Source organism: Salvelinus namaycush, chromosome 6, assembly GCF_016432855.1.
Source record: "Salvelinus namaycush isolate Seneca chromosome 6, SaNama_1.0, whole genome shotgun sequence".
Lineage (NCBI taxonomy): Eukaryota > Metazoa > Chordata > Actinopteri > Salmoniformes > Salmonidae > Salvelinus > Salvelinus namaycush.
This window is the reverse complement of record NC_052312.1, coordinates 34,047,263-34,071,792: the sequence shown is the minus strand read 5'-3', so window position 1 is coordinate 34,071,792 and position 24,530 is coordinate 34,047,263. Positions and strand designations below refer to the sequence as shown.

The window sequence follows — 24,530 nt, the reverse complement described above, 5'->3', positions numbered from 1 at the left end:
TGAATGTATTTGGTATTTTTTTAGGATCCTCATTAGCTGTTACAAAAGCAGCAGCTCCTCTTCCTGGGGTCCATACAAAACATGAAACATAATACAGAACATCATTAGACAAGAACAGGTCAAAGACAGAACTACATGCATTTTTAAAAAGTCACATATCTGTTTATTTGAGTAATATGAGATAGAAGGAAGTTCCATGCAATAAGGGCTCTGTATAACACTGTACATTTCCTTGAATTTGTTCTGGATCTGGGGACTATGAAAAGACCCCTGGTGGCATGTCTGGTGGGATAAGTGTGTGTGTCAGAGCTGTGTGTAAGTTGACTATGCAAACAATTTTGGATTTTCAACACATTAATGTTTCTTATAAAAAGAGGAAGTGATGTAGTCAGTCTCTCCTCAACTCTTAGCCAAGAGAGACTGGCATGCATAGTATTAATTTTAGCCCTCTAATTACAATTAAGAGCAAAATGTGCCGCTTTGTTCTGGGCCAGCTGCAGCTTAACTAGGTCTTTCCTTGCAGCACTGGACCACACGACTGGAAAATAATCAAGATTAGACTAAACTAGAGCCTGCAGAACTTGCTTTTTGTAGTGTGGTGTCAAAAAAGCAGAGCATTTCTTTATTACGGCTTGACCTCTCCCCATCTTTGCAACCATTGAATCTATGTCATTTGGGTGGGCATTCTATGTTCATTTTCTATGTTTTGTATTTCTTTGTTGTTTGGCCGGGTGTGGTTCTCAATCAGAGGCAGCTGCCTATCGTTGTCTCTGATTGAGAACCATACTTAGGTAGCTTTTTCCCCACATGGTTTTTGTGGGTAGTTGTTTTTTGTGTCTGCACCAGACAGAACTGTTTCGGTTTCGGTCGTTCTCTTTGTTGTTTTTGTTATTCAGTGTTCAGTTTTATGAATAAATCATGAACACTTACGATGCTGCGCTTTGGTCACCTTCTTCTTCAGATGGCCGATACAATCTATATGTTTTGACCATGACAGTTTAGAATCTAAGGTAGCGCAAAGTAATTTAGTCTCCTCAACTTGTTCAACAGCCACACCATTCATTACCAGATTCAGCTGAGGTCTAGCACTTAAGGAATGATTTGTACCAAATACAATGCTCTTAGTTTTAGAGATGTTCAGGGACAGTTTTTTACTGGCCACCCATTCCAAAACAGACTGCAACTCTTTGTTAAGGGTTTCAGTGACTTCATTAGCTGTGGTTGCTGATGTGTATATGGTTGAATCATCAGCATACATTGACACACATGCTTTGTTTAATGCCAGTGGCAGGTCATTGGTAAAAATAGAAAAGAGTAGAGGGCCTAGAGAGCTGCTCTGCGGTACACCACACTTTATATATTTGACATTACACGCTTCCATTAAAGAAAACCCTTTGAGTTTTATAAGATAGATATCTCTGGATCCACGATATGGCAGAGGTTGAAAAGCTATAGCACTTCATTTAGGGCTAGGCGTCCCGCTAGTGGGGCAACATCCTGTAAAACTGGAGGGTGCGCAATTCAAATAAATAATCATAATATTATTAAACATAACATATTATTAAACATATATTAAACATTTAGGTACATATAAGTGTCTTATATCGGTTGAAAGCTTAAATTTGTGTTAATCTAACTGCACTGTCTGATTTACAGTAGCTATTACAGCGAAAACATGCCATGCAATTGTTTGAGGACGGCGCCCCATATCAAAATGTTTTTCCAACGGCACAGGTTTCATAAATTCACAAATAGCGATTAAATATTCACTTACTTTTTGAAAATCTTCCTCTGATTTGTCATCCAAAGCGTCCCAGCTATAACATGTAGTGCCGTTTTGTTAGATAAAATCCTTCTTTATATCCCAAAAAGTCTGTTTAGTTGGCGCCATCGATTTGAGTAATCCCCTCATTCAACATGCAGAGAAAGGAATCCGAAAATCTACCCCTAAACTTTGTTTCAACAAGTCAAAATACGTTTCTATTTACTCCTCAGATATCCTAAAATGTAATCAAACTATACTATTTTTTTACGGAAAGAAGTATGTTCAATAGGAAACTGATTTTAGCAGGTGCGTCCTGTATTCCTGGCGTGCAAACACAAATTTCCAAGACTGTGTCCCTGTACTAAAACTGATATTTCTCATTCATTTTTGAAGTTACAAGCCTGAAATCTTGAACATAGACTACTGACACCCTGTGGAAGCCATATGAATTGCATGCTGGGAGCAAATTTTCAGTATGACCTTATACTTTCCATTCTAAGAGGATGGTCTCTCAACAAAGAAAAAATTCTGGTTGGTTTTTCTTTGGATTTTCTCTTACCATATCTATTGTGTTATATTCTCCTACATTATTTTAACATTTCTACAAACTAACTTCAATGTGTTTTCTTTGGTACCAATTATATGCATATCCTGGCTTCAGGGCCTGAGCAACAGGCAGTTTACTTTGGGCACCTCATTCAGGTGGAAATTGAGAAAAAGGGGCCTAGCCCTAAGAAGTTACGTTTTTTCAACAACAGGTTATGGTCAATAATATCAAAGGCTGCACTGAAATCTAACAGTACAGCTCCCACAATCTTCTTATTATCAATTTCTTTCAACCAATCATCAGTCATTTGTGTCAGTGCAGTACATGTTGAGTGCCCTTCTCTATAAGCATGCTGAAAGTCTGTTATTGATTTGTTTACAGAGAAATAGCATTCTATTTGATGAAACACGATTTTTTTCCAACAGTTTGCTAAGAGCTGGCAGCAAGCTTATAGGTCTACTGTTAGAACCAGTAAAGGCCGCTTTACCTCTCTTGGATAGCGGAATTACTTTGGCTTACAAAGACTTTCCTCTAGGCTCAGATTAAAAATATGACCGATATGAGTGGCTATAGAGTCAGCTACCATCCTCAGTAGCTTTCTCTCTATGTTGTCAATGTCAGGAGGTTTGTCATTATTGATCGTTAATCTGTCCACCTCTCCCATACTAACTTTACAAAGTTCAAACTTGCACTGCTTTTCTTTCATTATTAGTTTTTTCATACATGAATATAATTGCTCACTCTTTGTCATGGGCATTTCCTGCCTAAGTTTGCCCACTTTGCCAATTAAATAATTATTTAAATAATTGGCAACATCAAATGGTTTTGTGAGGAATAAGCCATCTGATTCGATGAAATATGGAGTTGAATTTGTCTTTCTGCCCATAATTTAATTCAAAGTACTCCAAAGTTTCTTTTCCATCATTCTTTATATCATTGATTTTGGCTTCATAATACAGTTTCTTCTTCTTTTTGTTGAGTTTAGTCACATAATTTCTCAATTTGCAGTAAGTAAGCCAGTCAGATGTACAGCCAGACTTATTAGCCACTCCTTTTGCCCCATCTCTTTCAACCATACAGTTTTTCAATTCCTCATCAATCCATAGAGCCTTAACAGTTCTAACAGTCAGTTTTTTAACAGGTGCATGTGTATCAATAATTGGAAGAAGCAATTTCATAAATGTATCAAGTGCAGCGCCTGGATGGTCCTCATTAATCACATCAGACCAACAAGTATTTTTAACATCATCCACATAGAGTCACAGGAAAATATTTTGTATGATCTCTTATACACTATTTTAGGCCTAGCTGTTGGCTTTCCTGGATATAGCCACTATATTGTGATCACTGCGTCCAATGGGTACGGATATAGCTTTAGAACAAAGTTCTACAGCATTAGTAAAAATGTGATCGATACATGTGGATGATCTTGTTCCTGTAGTGTTTGTAAACACCCTGGTAGGTTGATTAATAACCTGAACCAGATTACAGGCACTGGTTACAGTAGGAAGCTTCCTCTTGAGGGGACAGCTTGATGAAAACCAGTCAATATTCAGGTCCCCAAGAAAGTAGACCTCTCTGTTTACTTCACATACACTATCAAGCGTTTCACACATATTCTTTAGATACTGACTGCTAACACTTGGTGGCCTATAGCAACACCTCAAAAGAAAAGGCTTTAGATGTGCCAAGTGAACCTGCAACCACAACACTTCAATAACACTTGTCATAAGATCTTCTCTGGTGGCTCTGAATATATACAGCAACTCCTCCCCCATAAGCATTTCTGTCTCTTCTATAAGTGTTATATCCTTGTATTGCTACTGATGTATCATCCAATTAATTATCTAAGTGAGTCTCAGAAATGGCTTATATATGAGTGTTATCTGATGTTAGCAAGTTATTGATTTCATGAACCTTATTTCTAAGGCTACATATATTAATATGGGCTATTTTCAGCCCTTTCCTGGGTAGCTTATCAGAGATAGACATAATATTGGAAGAGTAGACAAAGCAAGAGAAAGAAATATACATTCAGCAGTCCATTAATCAATTGGTGTGTGTGTGTGTTTGTGTGTGTGCTACGGGGTTGAGGCTACGAACCCATAGGCTTGGCTCTCTCATCCCTTCCAGGCTTCTGGGAGGAAGCGTGGACAATGAGCCTGTCGTAGCGGATGTACGCAATGTCCCCACGTGCTCTGGCAGCTTTCATGGCTGGGTTCAGTTCTTTCCTCTTCTGGCGCACAGCTTCAGGATAGTCCTCGTTGAGGAAGATATACATTCCTCTTAAGTTCTTGGCTCTTTCCAGAACCGCTACCTTGTCCTTGAACCTCAGGAACTTGACCACTATCGGCCTGGGCCGGTGGTAGGTTTTCCAGTCCTGTGGGCGCACTCCACCTCAATCTTCCTGTGGTCCATCTTCAATTTCTCAAAGATCATTTCCCTCACTTTGTCCTCAGACTTCATCCAGGTCTCATGTGGAGATTCTGCAATTCCGTCCACAACCATGTTGTTTTCGCCTTGGTTGTCCCTCAAGATAGTCTGATTTATCTGTCATCGTTATCATGGATTCACACACAGAACTGATGTCCTCTCTCAATGACTTACAGATTGCTGTCATCTTGCCGTTCTCCTGTTTCATCTCGCCGAGCTGACCCTGGGAGAACCGCAAACTGTTCTTTAGGTCCTGGACCTCTCTGGTCAGGTCGTCCATTCTTTTATTAGTAGAATCCACAAGTATTTGGACAAAACACTTGAAACTATTTTCTTATTGTTGTAACAACTGCATATAGGTCTCTTTTTGTTTGTTTAAAAGATCCTTCACGTGTGATAGAGAGACACCACTGGCACTGTCCTCAACTGTACTTGCGCCGGCTTTGGTCTTTGTCATGGTAGCTAAGCAACCATGACAGTTTATATTACAACACAGGACCTTCCGTTACAACGCTCTATATGTCTGCTCCCCTGTGTTGTTCCCTGTAGTAGCCTTGTTCGTTGTGTCGTGTTCATGTCCATGTCCAGACGCTGTTCTTGTTCCGTTGCATGTCAGTCTATATTAAATGGTTCACTCCTTGTACCTGCTTCTCATTTCCTGCGTTGGGCGCTACACGCTTGCATTAACTGAAATGCCATGCAGCCATTTTTCGAACACTGGAATGTGATCTCGATTAGGATAATAAAAAAATGGTCATTATTTAGTTGAATGATTTTTCAATTTGAGCGTAGTTATTTCTATATAGCCTACACTTTCTCGTTCTGAACTTCTAGCAAGTGGAGTGGGTGTGGCTTTGACAATGAGCGCAAGAGCAGCTGCTCACTGATTTGGCTCTTAGCACACAGCCAAAACATCCGCTATGCGGGTGTCTGCTATCGCCGGTTAACGCGGGATCTGATTGAATCTACCTCGTTGTGATAACATGAATGGACGACCGGTCCATGTAAGCAGAAGCATCTCTTTGACCTTTTAAAAATCACACAACAACTGTCTTATTGTTGACTTCTGGAACTGTCTCTGGTTAGTATAATAAATCAATTGCTGTGTGTGTTTGTGCATGCGTGTGCGTCTTTCATATTTCAGGCTGCGTTCAGACCATAGCAGTCATTGGTCCTGTGTTTGGCTATTTACTGGGATCCCTGTGTGCCAAAATATATGTGGACATTGGATTTGTCAACATGGGTGAGTAACCGGTATCTACCGAGTATTCTGTCTAGGCCACCTACACACTTTTGGACTAGTCAGTTCTCCAGTTTAGACAGAGACAGGGCATTCGCCTCCGTTCGGTTACTACTAGACTAACAAACAGGGCTCTGAGTTAAGTTCATTGTCGTTCCTAGAGTGCACTCACTGACTGTGTTCAATAAGTGTTATGTATGCTCATGCTTCTAGATTCTAGGTTATCGGACTAAATGAACTAGTGTGCTCCAGAACACTGCTCAGTGACGTCAGCTACCTAATTTGAGTAACCAATTTGAAGCAGGAGAGATGGTTAAGATATGCACAAAAAGCAGCTGTGCTGTGCTTGTTTTTCTCACCAGTAAGTCTTGTTGCTAGGAACGTTGCTAGTGTACTCACAGTTATTCTCATAATGTATTTTGTCCCCAACAGTCACAGCTATCTCTCTCTCTGTGCTTGTCCTCCCTGTATAGAGACTATCACCATAGCCTTCTCTTGTTATATGTATGTACTGACATGTATGTGTAACTGATCGATACACACACACACACACACTACATGTTAATGTTTTTAAATGTATGTAAATTGTAAAGTATTTTGTCTGTAATGTATTTTTCGTTATATATCGGACCCCAGTAAGACTAGCTGTCACCCTTGGCGTCGGCTAATGGGGATCCTAATAAATCAAATTCTGTGTCTCCCCTCGCTGTATAGAGAGTATCACCATAAGCCCTGGTGATGCTCGCTGGGTGGGGGCCTGGTGGTTAGGTTACCTTATAGCTGGGGTAATCACCCTGCTTTCAGCCATCCCCTTCTGGTTCCTGCCCCGTTCCCTGCCCATCCCGTCAGACCGAATCCCAGCCCAGTGCACCCCGGAGCGGACTAGCTTCATCAAAGACTCCCCTCTCCTGGAGCATAAGTACCAAGCCGACGAGCCAGCTGGCTTTCTGGAGATGGCCAAAGGTATTTTGTTGAATGGGGATGAAGTTAGAACATTTTCTGGTTTAGATTGAGTTTGGAGTTTAAAAATGCTTTTTCAAAGTCTATTCAGGTAAAATGGTATATTAAATTCAGGTTGCTTTGGATGAAATTACCATAGTATGGAAAAAGGTAGACAAAAATGCCCATGACAACTGATGATGTTGTTGACGACTGATGATGTTTTGTTGATGGTTTTTAATCTAGATTTCATACCAACGTTGAAAACCCTCCTGGGGAACCCAGTGTACTTCATCTACCTGTGTGTGACCATCATTCAGCTGAACTCTCTAATCGGCATGGTAACCTACAAGCCCAAGTACATAGAGCAACATTACGGACAGTCAGCATCAAAAGCCAATTTCCTGATGGGTACGTAACGTTGGCCAATCATATAGCTTATATGGCTTGATCAGGGTTGGAGAACATTACTTGTAAAAGTAACTTGTTACGTTACAACTTTACTTACTATGGAAAGTAACTTGTTACATTACTTCTGCGTTACCAAAAACAAAAAGTCCTCTGAAGATGTCTTGTGTATGTTGGTCGTTCTTATAGGCCCAGTGCAGTCAAAAACATGTTTTTCCTGTGTTTTATATATATTTCCACACTGAGGTTGGAATAATACTGTGAAATTGTGAAAATGATGATAATGCCGTTTTAGTGTAAGAGCTGTTTGAGAAGACCACCTGAAATTTCAGCCTGTTTTGGTGGGATGGAGTTTTGGCCTGCCTGTTGAAATCACCAGGCGGTAAAATTGTGAATAGACCAATAAGAAAGAGAGTTCCAAACCTCTCTGCCAATAACAGGTAGTTTTCAGTTTTCCTCTCCCTGCTCAGACCACTCCCAGACAGTCCTAGGTAAATTCTTGCTTGAGAAATTGGTCTTTGCTAAGAAGCTATTTTTGTTTCTTTTTGACCATTTTAATTAAAAACAATCACAGTAAGGTACTTAATTGTTACCCAGACATGATTTGATATTGAGATAAAAACAGCTGCGGTGGACCTTTAAGGGTCTATCAGAATTAGCTTTATGCACACTACTGTTAAATGGGGAGACTCTGACGACTGATAGGCCAAGTGCAAGAGTAGGCAACTAGATTAAGCCGCGGGCCGATTTTTGCAGGAGCGGATGGTCGGGGGGCAGGAACATTTTTATTTGATTTATTTTACTTTATTTAACTAGGCAAGTCAGTTAAGAACTAATTTTTATTTACAATGACAGCCCACTTAATTAGAATCATTTGTACACTGCAAATTGACCACAACTAAGCCTAAAAATAAGTTGTATTTGAAAATGACAATAATATCATATCTTTATTACATTGAGACACAATCACTTTTTGGGGGGGGGATACTTAAGAACAGATTTTCTAGATTAAACTCAGTGTTATCTGAATTCCTTGTGATTTTACAGTGTTTTTCCCCCCTAAGAAAATCACTCACGGGAAGGTTTAGGCCTGTGGACCACATGTTGCCGAGCCCTGGCCTCCTGGCCTAGTGGCTACCGTCAAAAATGGTTTCCATGTGTTTGATGCCATTCCATTCGCTCAATTACAGCCATTATTATGAGCTGTCCTCTCCTCAGCAGCCTGCACTGGTTTCCACATTGTGATGTGTTACAGCCTAAATTCAAAAGTGATTCAATAAAAACATTTCTCACCCATCTACACACAATACCCCATAATGACAAAGTGAAAACATGTTTTTAGAAAATGTTTCAAATGTGTTGAAAATGTAATACAGAAATATCTAATTTACATACTGTAATTTCACATCACTCAGTCAATACATGTTAGCATCACCTTTGGCAGCGATTACAGCTGTGAGTCTTTCTGGGTACGTCTCTAAGAGCTTTGCACATCTGGATTGTAGAATATTTACACATTATTCTTTAAAAAATTATTCAAGATCTCTTAAGTTGGTTGTTGACCATTGCTAGACAGCCATTTTCAAGTCTTACCAAAGATTTTCAAGACGATTCATGTCAAAACTTTAACTTGGCCACTCAGGAACCTTCAATGTTGTTTTAGTAAGCATCTCAAGTGTACATTTGGGCTTGTGTTTTAGGTTATTGTCCTGCTGAAAGGGGAATTTGTCTCCCAGTGTCTGTTGGAAAGCAGACTGAACCAGGTTTTCCTCTAGGATTTTGCCTGTGCTTAGCTTTAGTCCATTTCTTTTCATCCTAAAAAACTCCCTAGTCCTTGCTGATGACAAGCGTACAGTACCCATAACATGATGCAGCCACCACCATGCTTAAAAATATGAAGAGTGATACTCAGTGATGTGATTTTCCCCAAACATAACACTTTGTATTCAGGACATAAAGTTCATTTCATTGCCACATTTTTTTTGCGATTTGACTTCAGTGCCTTATTGCAAACAGGATGCATGTTTTTTAATATTTTAATTCTGTACAGGCTTCCTTTTCATTCTGTAATTTAGGTTGGTATTGTGAATTAGCTACAATGTTGTTGATCCATCCTCACTTTTCTCCTATCACAGCCTTTAAACTCGAACTGTTTTAAAGTCAACATTGGCATCATGGTAAAATCCCTGAGCGGTTTCCTTCCTCTCCGGCAACTGACACCTGTATCTTTGTAGTGACTAGGTGTATTGATACAACATCCAAAGTGTAATTAATAACTTCACCATGTTCGAAGGGATATTCAATGTCTGCTATTTATTTTTTACCCATCTACCAATAGGTGCCCTTTTTTGTGAGGCATGGTTGAATCTGTTTGAAATTCACTGCTCGACTGAGGGACTTTACAGATAATTGTATGTGTGGGGTACAGAGATGAGGTAGTCATTAATAAATCATGTTAAACACTATTATTGCACATAGAGTGAGTCCATGCAACTTATTATGCGACCTGTTAAACACATTATTACTCCTGAACTTATTTAGGCTTGCCATAACAAAGGAGTTGAATACTTATTGAGTCAAGACATTTCTGCTTTTCATTTTAATTCATTTCAAAAAACAAACAAAAAATAATTCTGCTTTGACATTATGGGGTTTTGTGTGTGTGTAGGCCAGTGACACAAAATCTCAATTTAATCCATTTTAAATTCAGGCTGTAACACAATAAAATGTGTAAAAATCAAGGGTTATAAATACTTTGCGAAGGCGCTGTATAAAACTAACTGGGCACAGTAAAAGGAGAGGTCCAATAGAAGTATAACTGGCTACCAATCTGTTTTACACACAGATACAAACTTGGCAGCGAGATATGAAAACACACAAGTTAACACGAGCAATAGCAAACATGCAATTCATGAACCACAACAACCAGATCGTCTAGATACCAACTAGTGGAATTATTTTCATAGACGTTACAGGAGCGTTGCCTTTTCAAAAGGTCAACGTGTGCACATTACAACATTCATGACTCAAAAGTCAAAATAGAACAGCTGACCTTCAATCACACCTTGTTGATTTATTTCACTGCTTTCCTCCAAAGTATCGACTAGTTCAATTTAGATTTGAAACTTTAAAGGACTCGCTTTACGCATAGAAAAGCACATGCATACAATATTGTTAATACTAGACGAAGCAATAGGAGGTCAAAGGTGCTGTGTTTTATTGAGCTATACAATGGGTTATGATTCAACCCTCGAATGTGAATGCTGATCTAAATAGGCCTCATGTTACACTATTGACCTGACCATTGCATGCTGTGTATGAAAGGTAATGCAATATCTAGCATAACTACAGTAATAGAACGGAGAGATAAAATATAATACCTGTACATTGATGTATGAAAAAGACCAAGAGCTTTGGTCTTTGAGTAGGTGTTGGACAGCGCTACTGTGTGTTCTCTCTACTTTCAACTATATCAAAGGCAGAGTCTCAGGCGGTATGGCCTGGTTCTACTCTACTGTACTGTATGTATGGGGCTGTAATGGGTTGTGAAATAGCACTGGCATAAAAGGTAGACTTAGCTACAGTGATATGAAAGGTAGCAAAAGGTACAGTATGGTATTGTGCGAAAGTGTATGCCTGGTTTAGGGCTTTGGCTGGTTTACATGGTGTTTCAGTCCCATTGAACCTATCGTCAAGACCTTAGTGCTGGCCTAAATCCTCCATGACTAGGAATTAAGAATATTTCTAAAGAATGACGTTAACGTTTACAGAGTGTGTGTTGTTTGTATGTTTGTTCCAGGTACAATCAACATCCCTGCCGTGGCGTTGGGAATTTTCACTGGTGGCCTGCTCATGAAGAGGCTGAAGCTGAGCATCATGGGAGCAGCCAAGTTTGCGTTCGGCACCTCTCTGATAGGCTACTTCCTATCCCTCTTCTTCTTCGTCATGAGCTGCGAGAACGCCAAAGTGGCTGGGATCACGCTGCCCTACAACAGGTGGGGGATGCACACACACAGAGCTCTGGGTAGAAGTTGCCCTTAAGTAAATACAGTATTTACTTGTTGCATTTATATTTTTGTTCAGTATATATATCGTATTATGCATTTGATTAAATACACGTCACACCTTCTGTATCTGAGCAGGCAGAGGTCAAGTCATGTCTGTATTCATTAAATTATCTGTATAAAGAAAAGCTCTATAAATTAAAATCGATTCGTTTTTTAAATTGCTAACAAGCGTCGGTCGATGCTGAAGCCACTTTTTCAAAACTCTTCAGTCTGCATTACCAACATGCATTTTAGCCGAACAGTTAATCTCACCTCCAAAACTCACTCAAACCGCCAAAACACTTCATACAGGTCTCAAAATAAGCTTGTTTGGCCATAACTGGCAATAATTCTCACTCAGAAAGCATATATTGTCACTCATAACACACTAACAGGGAGCATTACATAAATTAACTTCTCTTTGAAGTTTGAATGGTTTTTATAACATAAATAACACTTTCACTTTATTGACTGTACTAAAGTATATGTATCAAGAATGAATCAGATGCAGCAATTTGCTTCAATGGCCTTTATTTTTTCTATATCTTTGCATATAGTAGTTTACTTGTGAAAAATAAGTTGAAACCAAAAAAACAATTTCCTGAAATTCCAGGGCTGCAATAATAATTACGAAAAACCATCAACATGTATAGTATAATCACTCATACTGTACTGTGACGTTTCTAGTTCTTCCTCTCTCCTGCATTTGGTCACAAGTTCTCATCAACATCACACCTTATGTCTTCTCTGGCGATGCATCTTGGGAAGTATCTTCTGGAATGTCTAATCCAACCCTGGCAGTCTTCAGGAGAATTGTCTCCACACCCCACATTCATGGCATCCAGTAAGGACATCTGGTGATGTGGGGTGGCAGCGTAGCCTAGTTAAATAAAGGTAAAGAAGATGTGGTCATAAACCTTCCACCTCCACGCAGAGAAAAACTCCTCTATGGGGTTTAGGAAGGGGGAGTATGGAGGCAGGAATAGTACTGACATCCTGGGATGTGCAGCAAACCAAGCCACAGTTTTACAGTACTTTACATTATGCATAGCTGTGTATGTACGCTGTTTGGTTATTGAACAGACATCTTACCTGGACATATTGATACTGGAGTTCTTTCACACGTTCACCGTTTCTCTCAAAGGGTTCAGTGCTTCATCCTGATTTTATGTTTCTCTAGGACTCTGGTTGTCGTTGTGCTGACCGTATTCACATTCCCAAAAGGGATATTGTCTGCCAACACTCTGTCCCGAATTTCCCGCAGTTTTATTGCATTGTTGCAAATTATCATGTCAACAATGGCAATTTCCTGCGCATCTGATAGTATTCTGCCTCTCCCTCCTGTGGGAGGCAATCTTTGTATCCTACTGAAAAACACAAAACAATCAATATATTTCAAAATGTCAGTACATGTAAAAATGTGAACATACTGTATTGTACTGTAATATGTAGTTCAATTATCATTGAAAGATGCACATCTCACCTGTTGTTTTGCCGGAAAATTTGTACTATTGATACAACTGTTTGCACCCTTAAACCGGCCTCTCTCAAAGAGAGACCATGGTTTACAACATGGTAAATAATTGTGGCCCTTATCTCATCAGAGACCACCGCTCTTGGTCTTCCTCTCCTTTGTCCTCCACGCATTCTCCCTCTCCCTGCCTCTCTTCTTTCCCCACCAACCTGTCTTCCTTCATCCATGTTTCCAAAATAAATCATTCCAAAGCCATCCTCTTTTGTCTGTTTGGTAACGAGACTAAAAACAGGACACTTGGGTAGGCTTTCAGCTGAAATTGCAATCAGCTGTGTTTGGAATGATGAAATAGTCTGCTGAGATTTTCTATATATGTTTCAATCTGGTTACTGCAGAAATGCACAACATTTTTATCATTCTGTTTTGAATGTGTTTAACAGTTTTGGAAACGGTGTGTTAGCATTTGAAAACGTGCTGCAAATATATAGTTTTGCAGGTGGTGGAGAATGAATGAGAAAAGAGTTCTTGGATTTCGGAGAATGTGGTCATTGAATGCATTTTGTGTGAAAGCAATGAAAAATGATTCACAGTTTGGTCCCCATACACTTCTGTTTCGCTGACGGTGTGAAGAGTTTTGACAATGTGACTTACGTTTTGACCAATGCATGTTAGCAATTGAAAAAAACGGTAATAGCAACCCCACTTTTCCCTTTCTCTCTTTCTCTCATTCTCTTTATTTCTCTCCGTCTTTCTTTCTCTCTCTCTCTCTCAGGGTGGGTGGTGTATCGTATGAGGAGCGCTCAGTATTCTCAGCCTGTAACGCAGACTGTGTTTGTTCAGGCAGAGACTGGGACCCTGTCTGTGGAGAGAACGGCATCACGTACGTCTCTCCCTGCCTGGCTGGCTGCCAGACCTCCACAGGATCAGGGAAGAACACGGTGAGATGAGGATCATTGCCAGCACTGAGGCTGCATCCCGAAATGGCACCCTCTTCCCTATATAGTGTACTACTTTTGGGCTCTGTTTAAAAGTAGTACACTATATAGGGAATAGAGTGCCATTTGAGATGCAAATTGACTGTGTAATCTGATATATCATATTATTGATTCATAAACTTGTGAGCAACAGGGTGGGGTCAATTCCATTTTAATTTCAGTACGATTTCATTTGGAATTGACTCGCACCCTGGTGGGTTTATGTCTGTATGTGTGTTTGCCTGCCTGTGCCTGCCTCTGTGTGTGTGTGTGTGTGTGTGTGTGTGTGTGTGTGTGTGTGTGTGTGTGTGTGTGTGTGTGTGTGTGTGTGTGTGTGTGTCTGTGTCTGTGTGTGTGTGTGTGTGTCTGTGTGTGTCTCTGTCTCTGTGTGTGTGTATCTCTGTGTGTGTGCCTCTGCAGGTGTTCTCTAACTGTAGCTGTGTGGTGGTAGCAGGGCTGAGCAGTGGTAACCTGACAGCCAGTGTAGGCCACTGTCCTCACAGAGACGACTGTGACCGTGTCTTCCCTTACTTCCTGGCTCTTTCTGTCATCACTTCCTTTATCATCTCACTGGGTGGCACGCCAGGCTACATGGTCCTCATCAGGTCAGTGACACGCACGCACACACACACACACACACACACACACACACACACACACACACACACACACACACACACACACACACACACACACACACACACACACACACACACACACACAAGAAGGGATGGTCATAGCAGTTGGCAAGAAAGCACAAAGAAATCTGGGTCTCCGGCTACAACAAGGTACCTTAAAGGGGAAACAAACAGAAGCCCCGTTTGTACCTGGTTCTAACATGCGTCCGTTGTCCTGATCATGCCACATTCTGATTGTGCCCACATTGGTCGACAGGTGTAGACAATCAAAATACACATTATGATCTGATTGTGATTGCGTCTTCGACTACCTCCTTGGTGTAAATGAATCCGGACGATGAAAGTGTATAAATTTGGCTAACGTCACGGTTGTTCCAGCCTCTTAAAAAAAATAACACCAGCCAGTTGAATTAAGATCATGGTCTTTAGAAACCAAGTGCCAACTGGCACTGTGGTCGGATATGCCACAGTCCAATACCGCGTCCAGCTCTGATTAAAATAGCATATAGAAATAAAGATATTTATGAAGAGATAGTATCCTGAATATGAGAAAAGGGGTTCTAATATTTGAAAACGTCGTAGGCAACAGAAAGGCCAAGGAATTCAGATGCACTTTGTAGCCTACTCTGTAACTTAACCTGTTTCTGTTTTTACTGTGTGCATTAAGGCCTAAGTCTCATTTTTATTTATACTGTGCGATAATTGTATTTTGTACATACATCCAGATACTCAGCTTGTTTGTGTGGTGATGTTTTTAGGGATTGGAGAGATTCTCTGAATAGTTATTGGGACAGTAAGTCTATTATGCCTTGATGAGAGTATAAAACTATTAACTATAAAAGCGTGCTGTTTTCTGTCGATTTAATACAGCTTGTGTCATAACGGGAGGTCCAAGGCAGGTTGGATTCATTTGCATACAGGGAGGGACCAGGGAATCTGGTCACAATAGGGACGAAGTGGGCAGATAAGAGACAGATATTACCATGTGTAGACGCAACAAATCTCGATCAGATAGTGATCGGATCATCTTGATCGGATGATGACAACCACATGTTAATGCAAGGTGTAACCATGGCTACTGAGAAACCAGTGGTGGAAAAAGTACCCAATTGTCATACTTTAGTAAAAGTACAGATACCTTAATAGAAAATGACTTAAGTAAAAGTCAGTCAGCCAGTAAAATACTACTTGAGTTAAAATCTAAAAGTATTTGGTTTGAAATATAGTTAAGTATCAAAAGTAATTGTAATTGCTAAAATATACTTAAGCATCCAAAGTAAAAGTATAAATAATTTAAAATTCCTTATATTAAGCAAAGCAGACGGCACCATTTTCTTGTTTTTAAAATGTATGGATAGCCAAGGGCACACTCCAACACTCAGACATTCTTTACAAAACAATACATTTCTGTTAAGTGAGTCCGCCAGGCCAGAGGCAGTACGTGTTCTCTTGATACGTGCTTGAATTTGACCATTTTCCTGTCCTGCTAAGCATTCAAAATGTAACAAGTACTTTTGATTGTCAGGGAAAATGTATGGAGTAAAAAGTACATTATTTTCTTTACGAATGTAGTGAAGTAAAAGTAAAAGTAGTCAAAATATTAATAGTAAAGTACCAAAAACGACTTAAGTAGTACTTTAAAGTATTTTTACTTAGTTAAGTACTTTACACCACTGAAAACCTAACCAGCATAAGGTTTACTACATTTATCTGCACCACCTTGTTCAGAATGATCTCACCTAGAAAGTTCTCACACACTTGGCTACTACTGTACAGTAGTACACCATGGGTAACACTGTAGTGAAATGGGCTCACAATGGGTGACAGAATGGCTGACAGAAGTTGAATGTAGTCTGTGTAACAGACTTAGGCCGGGATTCAATTCAACTGCGCTTTGTCTACAATGCACCATTTCCTGTAAATTTTTGATTGAGCTGACATATGCAGTGTTTACGACGAACGCGGAAACATTGTCTTTAAAAGCTGCATAGCAGACAAATCGCGATCCGATTGAATTCCGGCCTTATAGGGCCGTGTTGCAACCATAGAGAACGATGGAGGCCTCTAGTGGTCAAAAGGCCATATTAGCATGGGCAGTGCCATTGAGGACTTCCACCATTTTAATGTAGTCAACTGTGTGGGACTTCCAACTTTATTGGCTGGAGTCATGTCCAACCGGGTCATCAGGAGGGATCTGCCAATTTGGAAGAAGAAAATGTAAATAGAGAGAGCCTCTATAGAGTCATAATATTTGTCAAACAGGGAATTGGTTCCAATCGTTTTCCCACCATTAACAGCTAATTAGCATTTTCTTTTTGGGAGGTAAATACAGGCAAATATATCGATAAAAGTCACCTTGTCTTAGAGAGATTTACAGTTATCAAAACGTCACGCCAGGGTAAGCCTACACACAACACAGCCCTTATTTGAAGTGTTTCTAAAATCCCCTATGGGAAAAATGAATGGTGGAAAAACGATTGGTACCATTTCCCTGTTTGACCGCTAGGTTTTATGGGTATTATGACAGCAGGGTGGCAGGTAACCTAGTGGTTAGTGGGTTGGGCCGGTAACCGAAGGTTGCTAAAACGAATCTCCAAGCTGACAAGGTAAAAATCTGTCGTTCTGCCCCTGAACAAGGCAGTTAACCCACTGTTCCTAGGCCGTCATTGTAAATAAGGTTGCAACAGACTTTATAGAGGGCGAGGAGACAGTCAAATAGCATTTTCAGATGATTGAATTACGTCCTCTAGATTCGTGATCTGACTGGACTGAGAGAGAGGTTTTTATGAGTCAGCTCATTGTTCTTCCTGCTCTCTCCCTATAGTAGTAAACATAGTTTCAGTACACTTTAAGTACATTTTATTTAAATCTTTATCCCACGGCATACTTCAAAGAGGTTACAGGAAAGTCAGCAATAGAGGATTTTACTGTATATCAGAAAAGTAGAATACTGTTACTGGCTAAAACTAGTCCTTAATTAGCAAATGTACACACACACAGACAAACGCATACACACACACGTACACACGCACACAAACCAAAAATCCAGCAGATCTGCCCAAAGCTCGATCAGCTGACCCGATGAAATGTGTTGCCCTTACTGGGACAAATTAAGTTACTGGCAGTGCCCTATCTGCTTTTTGTTTTGATATTTTTAGAGCGTCTTAGTTGTCTGAGATGGGTCTGCTTCTGTTTTTGCTCTGGGTCTTGAGAGAACAGCTGAATAGCAAGGTAGTAAGGGCAGACCTTTCTGATGGTGTACTACCTTGCTCTACCAACGGAAGCCAGTAGTACTCACTCTTTGGTACTCATGACGTTCTCTGACGTAGCCAGTAAGTCAACTAACTGTATGTCAGCAACAATAGTCTTTTGAGTTGACCTTTAAAGCTGTCTGAGTATGCAAACGTAATAATGAACCATAACTCAATTGTTGATGCTTTCATATCATGACATTTCATGTATAATATCTTCAGATTGATGTCTATTATCTGTATTCATAGTTATGTTAAAGTTCAAGTTGATGATGGTGTTCTCCCATGCAGGTGTATCAAGCCTCAACTCAAGTCCTTAGCTCTGGGGTTCCATACTCTGTCCACACGTACACTTGGTGAGTCAATACTGTCCGATCACAGATCTAGGATCAGTTTACTACCCAAAATGTTAACATGTGGGGGGCACTAAACTGACCTTAGATCAGCGTCTTGTGGCAACTTCCTCCTACTCCTGTCTGATCAAGCCATACCAGTCCCACAGCCAGCGCTCTGCAGCTTAGTAACACTGATATAAAACTAGCTGCAGCCAGTTTGTTTCCAAGTCACACATTTCTCCACTAATCAGCTTCTATTAGGATTAAAACCCTGAACAAAATCCTCTTAAAAATCCACTCTGTTGCAAAGGTAATCTAGAAAAAGTATTACTTGTGAATCAGGTGTGTTAGCTCTGGGTTGGGACACAATCCTGCACACACTGCCCTTTTCCATGACCAAGATTAGCCACCTCCGTATTACTGGTAGATCACGTTGTGTGTATTTGTGTTATAACAGCGGGCATCCCAGCGCCCATCTACTTTGGGGCGATCATCGACACCACGTGTCTGAAGTGGGGCCAGAAGAGATGCGGAGGGAGAGGAGCCTGTCGTATATACAACACTACAGCATACAGGTAATACACACATACACACTACTGGGCCCTGTTTCAGAAAGCAGGTTTAACAAACTCTTGAGTTTAAACCTGAACTCTGGGTTGACTAACTCTGAGCTGTCAAAGTTTTCGGTTTCAGAACAGGTGATAACAATTAGTTCAATCAACTCTGTGTCACATCCGTCGTCGGAGGAAGAAGGAGACCAAGGTGCAGCGTGGTAGGCGTTCATGATTTTTAATAAACTGAACACCGCAACAAAATAACAAAGTAGAAAAAACGAAAGCGCACAGTTCTGTCAGGCAACAAAAACAGCTAAACAGAAAATAACTCCCCACAAAACCCAAACGGAAAATGACAACCTATATATGATCCCCAATCAGAGACAACAATAGACAGCTGCCTCTGATTGGGAACCATACTCAGCCAAAAACACAAAGAAATAGAAAACAAAGATTTTCCCACCCGAGTCACACCCTGACCTAACCAAACATAGAGAATAAATAAGGATCTCTAAGGTCAGGGCGTGACACTCTTGAGTTAAGTTAACCCTGAGTAAAGCACATTTATGAGGATATAAAAAGCCCTCAATGGAACGCAGATAACATGATTCATCATGGCAACAGGAGGAAAAAGGGCACGAGCCTCCTACTTCTCCCCAGTGGAGTTAGAAATATGAATGAATGCGTATGCAGAATATGAGTCTATATTTAAGGAAAAAAGCAATGCAGCGGCAGCAAAAGAACGTGAGCTGGCGTGGCAGAAAATTGCTGACCGAGTCTATGGGTGAGTATTAATTGAAAAACATTTTGTTTTATCTTGAGTGTTCCACAATTTCAACATTTATATATTGTGTGTGTGTGTGTGTGTGTTTAATATTTATGCAGGTGCAAACCAACAGGCACAAAACGTACTTGGCAGCAACTGAAGATGAAATATAAAAATATACTTCAAACAGGTAAGGTATAATTTCATGACAAGCAATTGTGGTGTTGTTTGTTCTACCCTAGCTAATTAAACAGCATTCAGTGGCTACATTCAACATGTGATATATTTAAGTAGTTTGTGAAATGTTCTAAGCAAAAAAAGGTACTTTTTCAGCCATCCCGGCACTGCCAGTATTTAATATTGTCTATTAAAAAGTAACACCTAAATGCCTTTATACATACAATTCTCCAAATTTGTGCTTACTGGTCAAATTTGACCTCCATTATAGCCAATAGAAAAAAGGCAGAGGGACGAAAAACAAGTGGCGGTCCACCACCACTCACAGAGGCTGAAGAGATGGCCCTCAGTCAAAACAGTGGGCGACCTATTGCTGAAGGCATCTCTGGAGGAAGCTCATCTGACCCAACCACCCCCCAGGACACAAGGACCTACATAAGAGGTTAGTTATTCAAATTATTGATATATGTATATTCATCCTTTTGCCAGTGTTACCTCAGTGACTCCCACCCATCCATCTTAGACACAACTTAGCACACTGATTTTCTTGTAGTGGTACAATTCTTTGTAATTGTACTCTTAATACTCTACAGATTTTTCATAATGGGTTAGAGTAGAACACCAATTATTTTTTTCATTACATGAGGAGGATGAAGACAGCTGCCACAGAGAGGGAAGATACAGAGAGGCCTATTGAGGTTTACACCTTAAAAATAACATCTAACAGTTGATGATAGTGTTGTACCATAATAAAACTTGCACCTTATTTTTCTCTAACAGAGCAATGCTGGAAATTACAATGAGGAAGAGGGTCCATCCACCTCCACAGCACAACTTACCTCAGTAAGATGTTGTTCAGCATTGGCCCATGACTTACAATGAAACTAACTAGACCTGGCACTGTGAAATTCAATGTCATTTTTTTGTGTGTTCCTATAGCTCCCTGTGCTGTACAAGGTGCACTTAGAGAAACAAATTGAAAAATGTAATTTAGAAATTGACCACAAGGCTGCAGATGCAAAAGATAGAAATACAACAGCTGGAACATCAGTTAAAGGTGGGTGAGGTGCCTACAGGCGGAGGATTTTACTTGTTTACATAACAAATATTAACTATTGTACAGCATTTGTACTTGCAGGAAATAAAGAAGACTTAATTAAAAAAAGGCACATTGTCTTTATTTGACACTGGGGAGGTGATGGGTCAATTAGAAATGATGATAGCATATTGTGTCTCTGACTGCTCTTCCATCTCGTGCATCAGCGGGGTGGTCAGGATCGTTATCAGGGTCGTTCACTGGTTGAGTAGGACATTGATCTCCTCTAATTGTGGCAATGTTGTGGAGAATCACACATGCCACAATAATGTCACATGCCCTTTCTGGGGTGACCCTGAGCCTACGAAGGAACTGTAACCGGGCCTTGAGCATCCCAATGGTCATCTCTACCCTGGCTCGTGTCATGCAGTGAGCCAAGTTATAACGTTGCCGCGGGCCAGGATCAGGGTAAGGGGTCAGAAAATAGGGTTGGCAGGGGTATCCTCTGTCACTGAGCAGGTAACCATTGAATTCTCCTATGATAATACGAGGATACAGTTTACATTTTCAGTTGCAATAGGAGGAAGCTAAATATTGATTATAATAGGATATAGCTATATATATAACTCTCCACGGGCGCTCAATGTACACTCACAAAAAAATTGCGAGTCATGCACAGACCCAAGCCACTTTGCTTCCACGTTGCTGATGATGTGGGCTGCATCACATATGATCTTCACAGTGCAGAAGAGTAATTTGCTGCAGTAGCTGTATTGTGAAGTATCTTTCATTTGGATTGCTAAAGGCTACTATTTAGGCCTACCTGCCCATCAATGCTGTGGAAAGACTTCCTATTCACATAATCTCCTTCATTTACTGAAGGAGCTGTGATAGGAATGAGTGCCATCTATGCAGCCAATCACACCTGGAAACCCTAAAATATATCAAATTAACTGATTAGTGCTTCAAGTCTCGAAGCTTCATACTAAATTAATTAATTATTGCTTAGACTGAACCCGGCAATTCTGTGGAATTCTTCTTTGATGAGTCTTGTGGGTCTGTGACTTGGGAACACCACAAAAGTGTACAGTAAACGTTTCACTGCAAGAGTCACATTTCTGACAGCCTGACAGACGGTTGCCTTGGAAATATGCTCAGTGTCACCGATGTTATATAGAAAACTCCCGTTGGCAAAAAAAACTAAGTGCAACACAAAGAATTTGTTCCGAACTGAGAGCATGTCCACGGTGTGTCATATGAACGATATGAGAAACTCTGGGTTAGTTGAAGAAAACCTGCCAGTGAGCAGGTTAGCTTCACGGAGTATGTTGCCATAGTAACTGACTCAGGGTTAAGCTAAACTGGCTTTGTGAAACCGAAAACCCAGAGTTTTGAGTCAACTGAGTTTTCACTAAACCTGCTTTCTGAAACAGGGCCCTGGTCAAGCCTGATACACAACACAAACGCACACAGACAACACACTTACTTCAAAGTGATAATGTTGGAGAGGCATACCCTCTATAACATCAGATGCTGAACATTGATTTTCAAGCCAATATTGAAGGCAACCTCAGTAGACTTGCCACTTGGAAGCACCAGTGTAATGTCAAGTCTGAGTGTGTGTATCCCTTGGTCTCTCTCTCCTCAGGATAGCTTACCTGGGTCTGACTATGGGCCTGAGGACAGTTTCCTTCCTGCTGTGTATACTGGGATTCGTGCTGCTCAAACAACACCTGCGGAGAGAGGAACGCAGCGCCCACCAAGAGGCCAATGGCGGAGCAGAACTGGAGGCACTCAGGAAAGAGGAGGTCCTAGCCTCCAACTCGGACCAATCGCTACAGACTTCCACAACAGACTACAACAACACAGAGAGAGAGACACGGCTGTGACAGTCTGAGACAATCTCCCCTGATCCCTCACGTTACACACAGACACACACAAACACTAGATTTGCAGGAACCAACAACGGGCTGTGCCTGACCATCTCATCTCATAGAACATAAATTATGTATTTGTACTGGACCTGTCTAGGTTATGTATATTTAAAAATATACAGTTGAAGTCGGAAGTTTACATACACCTTAGCCAAATACATTTAAACTCAGTTTTTCACAATTGCTAACATTTAATCCTAGTAAAAATTCCCTGTCTTAGGTCAGTTAGGATCACCACTTTATTTTAAGAATGTGAAATGTCAGAATAATGGTAAAGAGAATGAATTATTTCAGCTTTTATTTCTTTCATCACATTCCAAGTGGGTCAGAAGTTTACATACACTCAATTAGTATTTGGTAACATTACCATTAAATTGTTTAACTTGGGTCAAACATTTCGGGTAGCCTTCCACAAGCTTCCCACAATAAGTTGGGTGAATTTTGTCCCATTCCTCCTGACAGAGCTGGTGTAACTGAGTCAGGTTTGTAGGCCTCCTTGCTTGCACACGCTTTTTCAGTTCTGCCCACTAATTTTCTATAGGATTGAGGTCAGGGCTTTGTGATGGCCACTCCATTACCTTGACTTTGTTGTCCTTAAGCCATTTTGACACAATTTGGAAGTATGCTTGGGGTCATTGTCCATTTGGAAGACCCATTTGCAACCAAGTTTTAACTTCCTGACTGATGCCTTGAGAGGTTGCTTCAATATATACACATCATTTTCCTACCTCATGATGCCATCTATTTTGTGAAGTGCACCAGTCCCTCCTGCAGCAAAGCACCCCCACAACATGATGCTGCCACCCCCGTGCTTCACGGTTGGGATGGTGTTCTTCGGCTTGCAAGCCTCCCCCTTTTTCCTTCAAACATAACGATGGTCATTATGGCCAAACAGTTCTATTTTTGTTTCATCAGACCAGAGGACATTTCTCCAAAAAGTACAAGCTTTGTCCCCATGTGCAGTTGTAAACTGTAGTATGGCTTTACAATGGTGGTTTTGGAGCAGTAGCTTCTTCCTTGCTGAGTGGCCATTCAGGTTATACCTTCAGGCGTTTGGAAATTGCTCCCAAGGATGAACCAGACTTGTGGAGGTCTACAATGTTTTTTCTGAGGTCTTGGCTGATTTCTTTTGATTTCCCCATGATGTCAAGCCAAGAGGCACTGAGTTTGAAGGTAGGCCTTGAAATACATCCACAGGTACACCTCCAATTGACTCAAATGATGTCAATTAGCCTATCAGAAGCTTCTAAAGCCATGACATAATTTTCTGGAATTTTCCAAGCTGTTTAAAGGCACAGTCAACTTAGTGTATGTAAACTTCTTACCCACTGGAATTGTGATACAGTGAATTATAAGTGAAATAATCTTGTCTGTAAACAATTGTTGGAAAAATTACTTGTGTCATGCACAAAGTAGATGTTCTAACCGACTTGACAAAACTATAGTTTGTTAACAAGAAATTTGTGGAGTGGTTGAAAAACGAGTTTTAATGACTCCAACCTACGTGTATGTAAACTTCTGACTTCAGCTGTATATGTTTTTGATATAACTGAAGTATTTCATAGATGTACCTGCTGTATTTCACAAAACCACAAATGTAAGTACATAGAATGTCATCTTTGTTGTTGGTACAAAGAAAGTATTTACGTGGATTTGTTGACCATTGGTTAATTGTTTTTACTGCAGGGAGAGTCCAGTTTCGGTCACTGAGTATTTTTGTAACAACTCTCAAGGTAGTCTACATTATAATATTGTTAGACAGCTTCAATCTGTTGAAAGAGAATGTCAGACATTCTGCGTTTCTCTACTGTTAACATTGCCAAATTGTGATCTCAATAGCCCTGTTTATACCTGGTTCTAACATGCACCCTTCGTGCTGATATTGTCCTGATCTTGTCTGTTTACACTTATACACAGCAAATTGGTTAGCGTTACCTAGTGTTGATATTTCTGTTTAACATTTGTAGTGTTGATTCAGGTGGTAAATTAACACTCAGTGGTTTAAAAGAAACC

General features: G+C 40.4%; 1 protein-coding gene across 1 annotated transcript in view; it reads left to right on the top strand.

The window, feature by feature from the left end:
• LOC120049344 (solute carrier organic anion transporter family member 1C1-like) overlaps window positions 1–22,609 on the top strand; it is a 35,044-nt gene extending 12,435 nt beyond the window's left edge. The window contains exons 5-13 of the mRNA XM_038995594.1: window positions 5,890–5,988; window positions 6,700–6,948; window positions 7,171–7,335; window positions 11,132–11,327; window positions 13,625–13,790; window positions 14,247–14,431; window positions 18,007–18,071; window positions 18,508–18,625; window positions 22,232–22,609. Coding sequence (XP_038851522.1) covers window positions 5,890–5,988; window positions 6,700–6,948; window positions 7,171–7,335; window positions 11,132–11,327; window positions 13,625–13,790; window positions 14,247–14,431; window positions 18,007–18,071; window positions 18,508–18,625; window positions 22,232–22,472 — 1,484 coding nt within the window. The 3' untranslated portion in view covers window positions 22,473–22,609. The remainder of the gene's footprint in view (window positions 1–5,889; window positions 5,989–6,699; window positions 6,949–7,170; window positions 7,336–11,131; window positions 11,328–13,624; window positions 13,791–14,246; window positions 14,432–18,006; window positions 18,072–18,507; window positions 18,626–22,231) is intronic.
• Window positions 22,610–24,530: the final 1,921 nt, after the last annotated feature.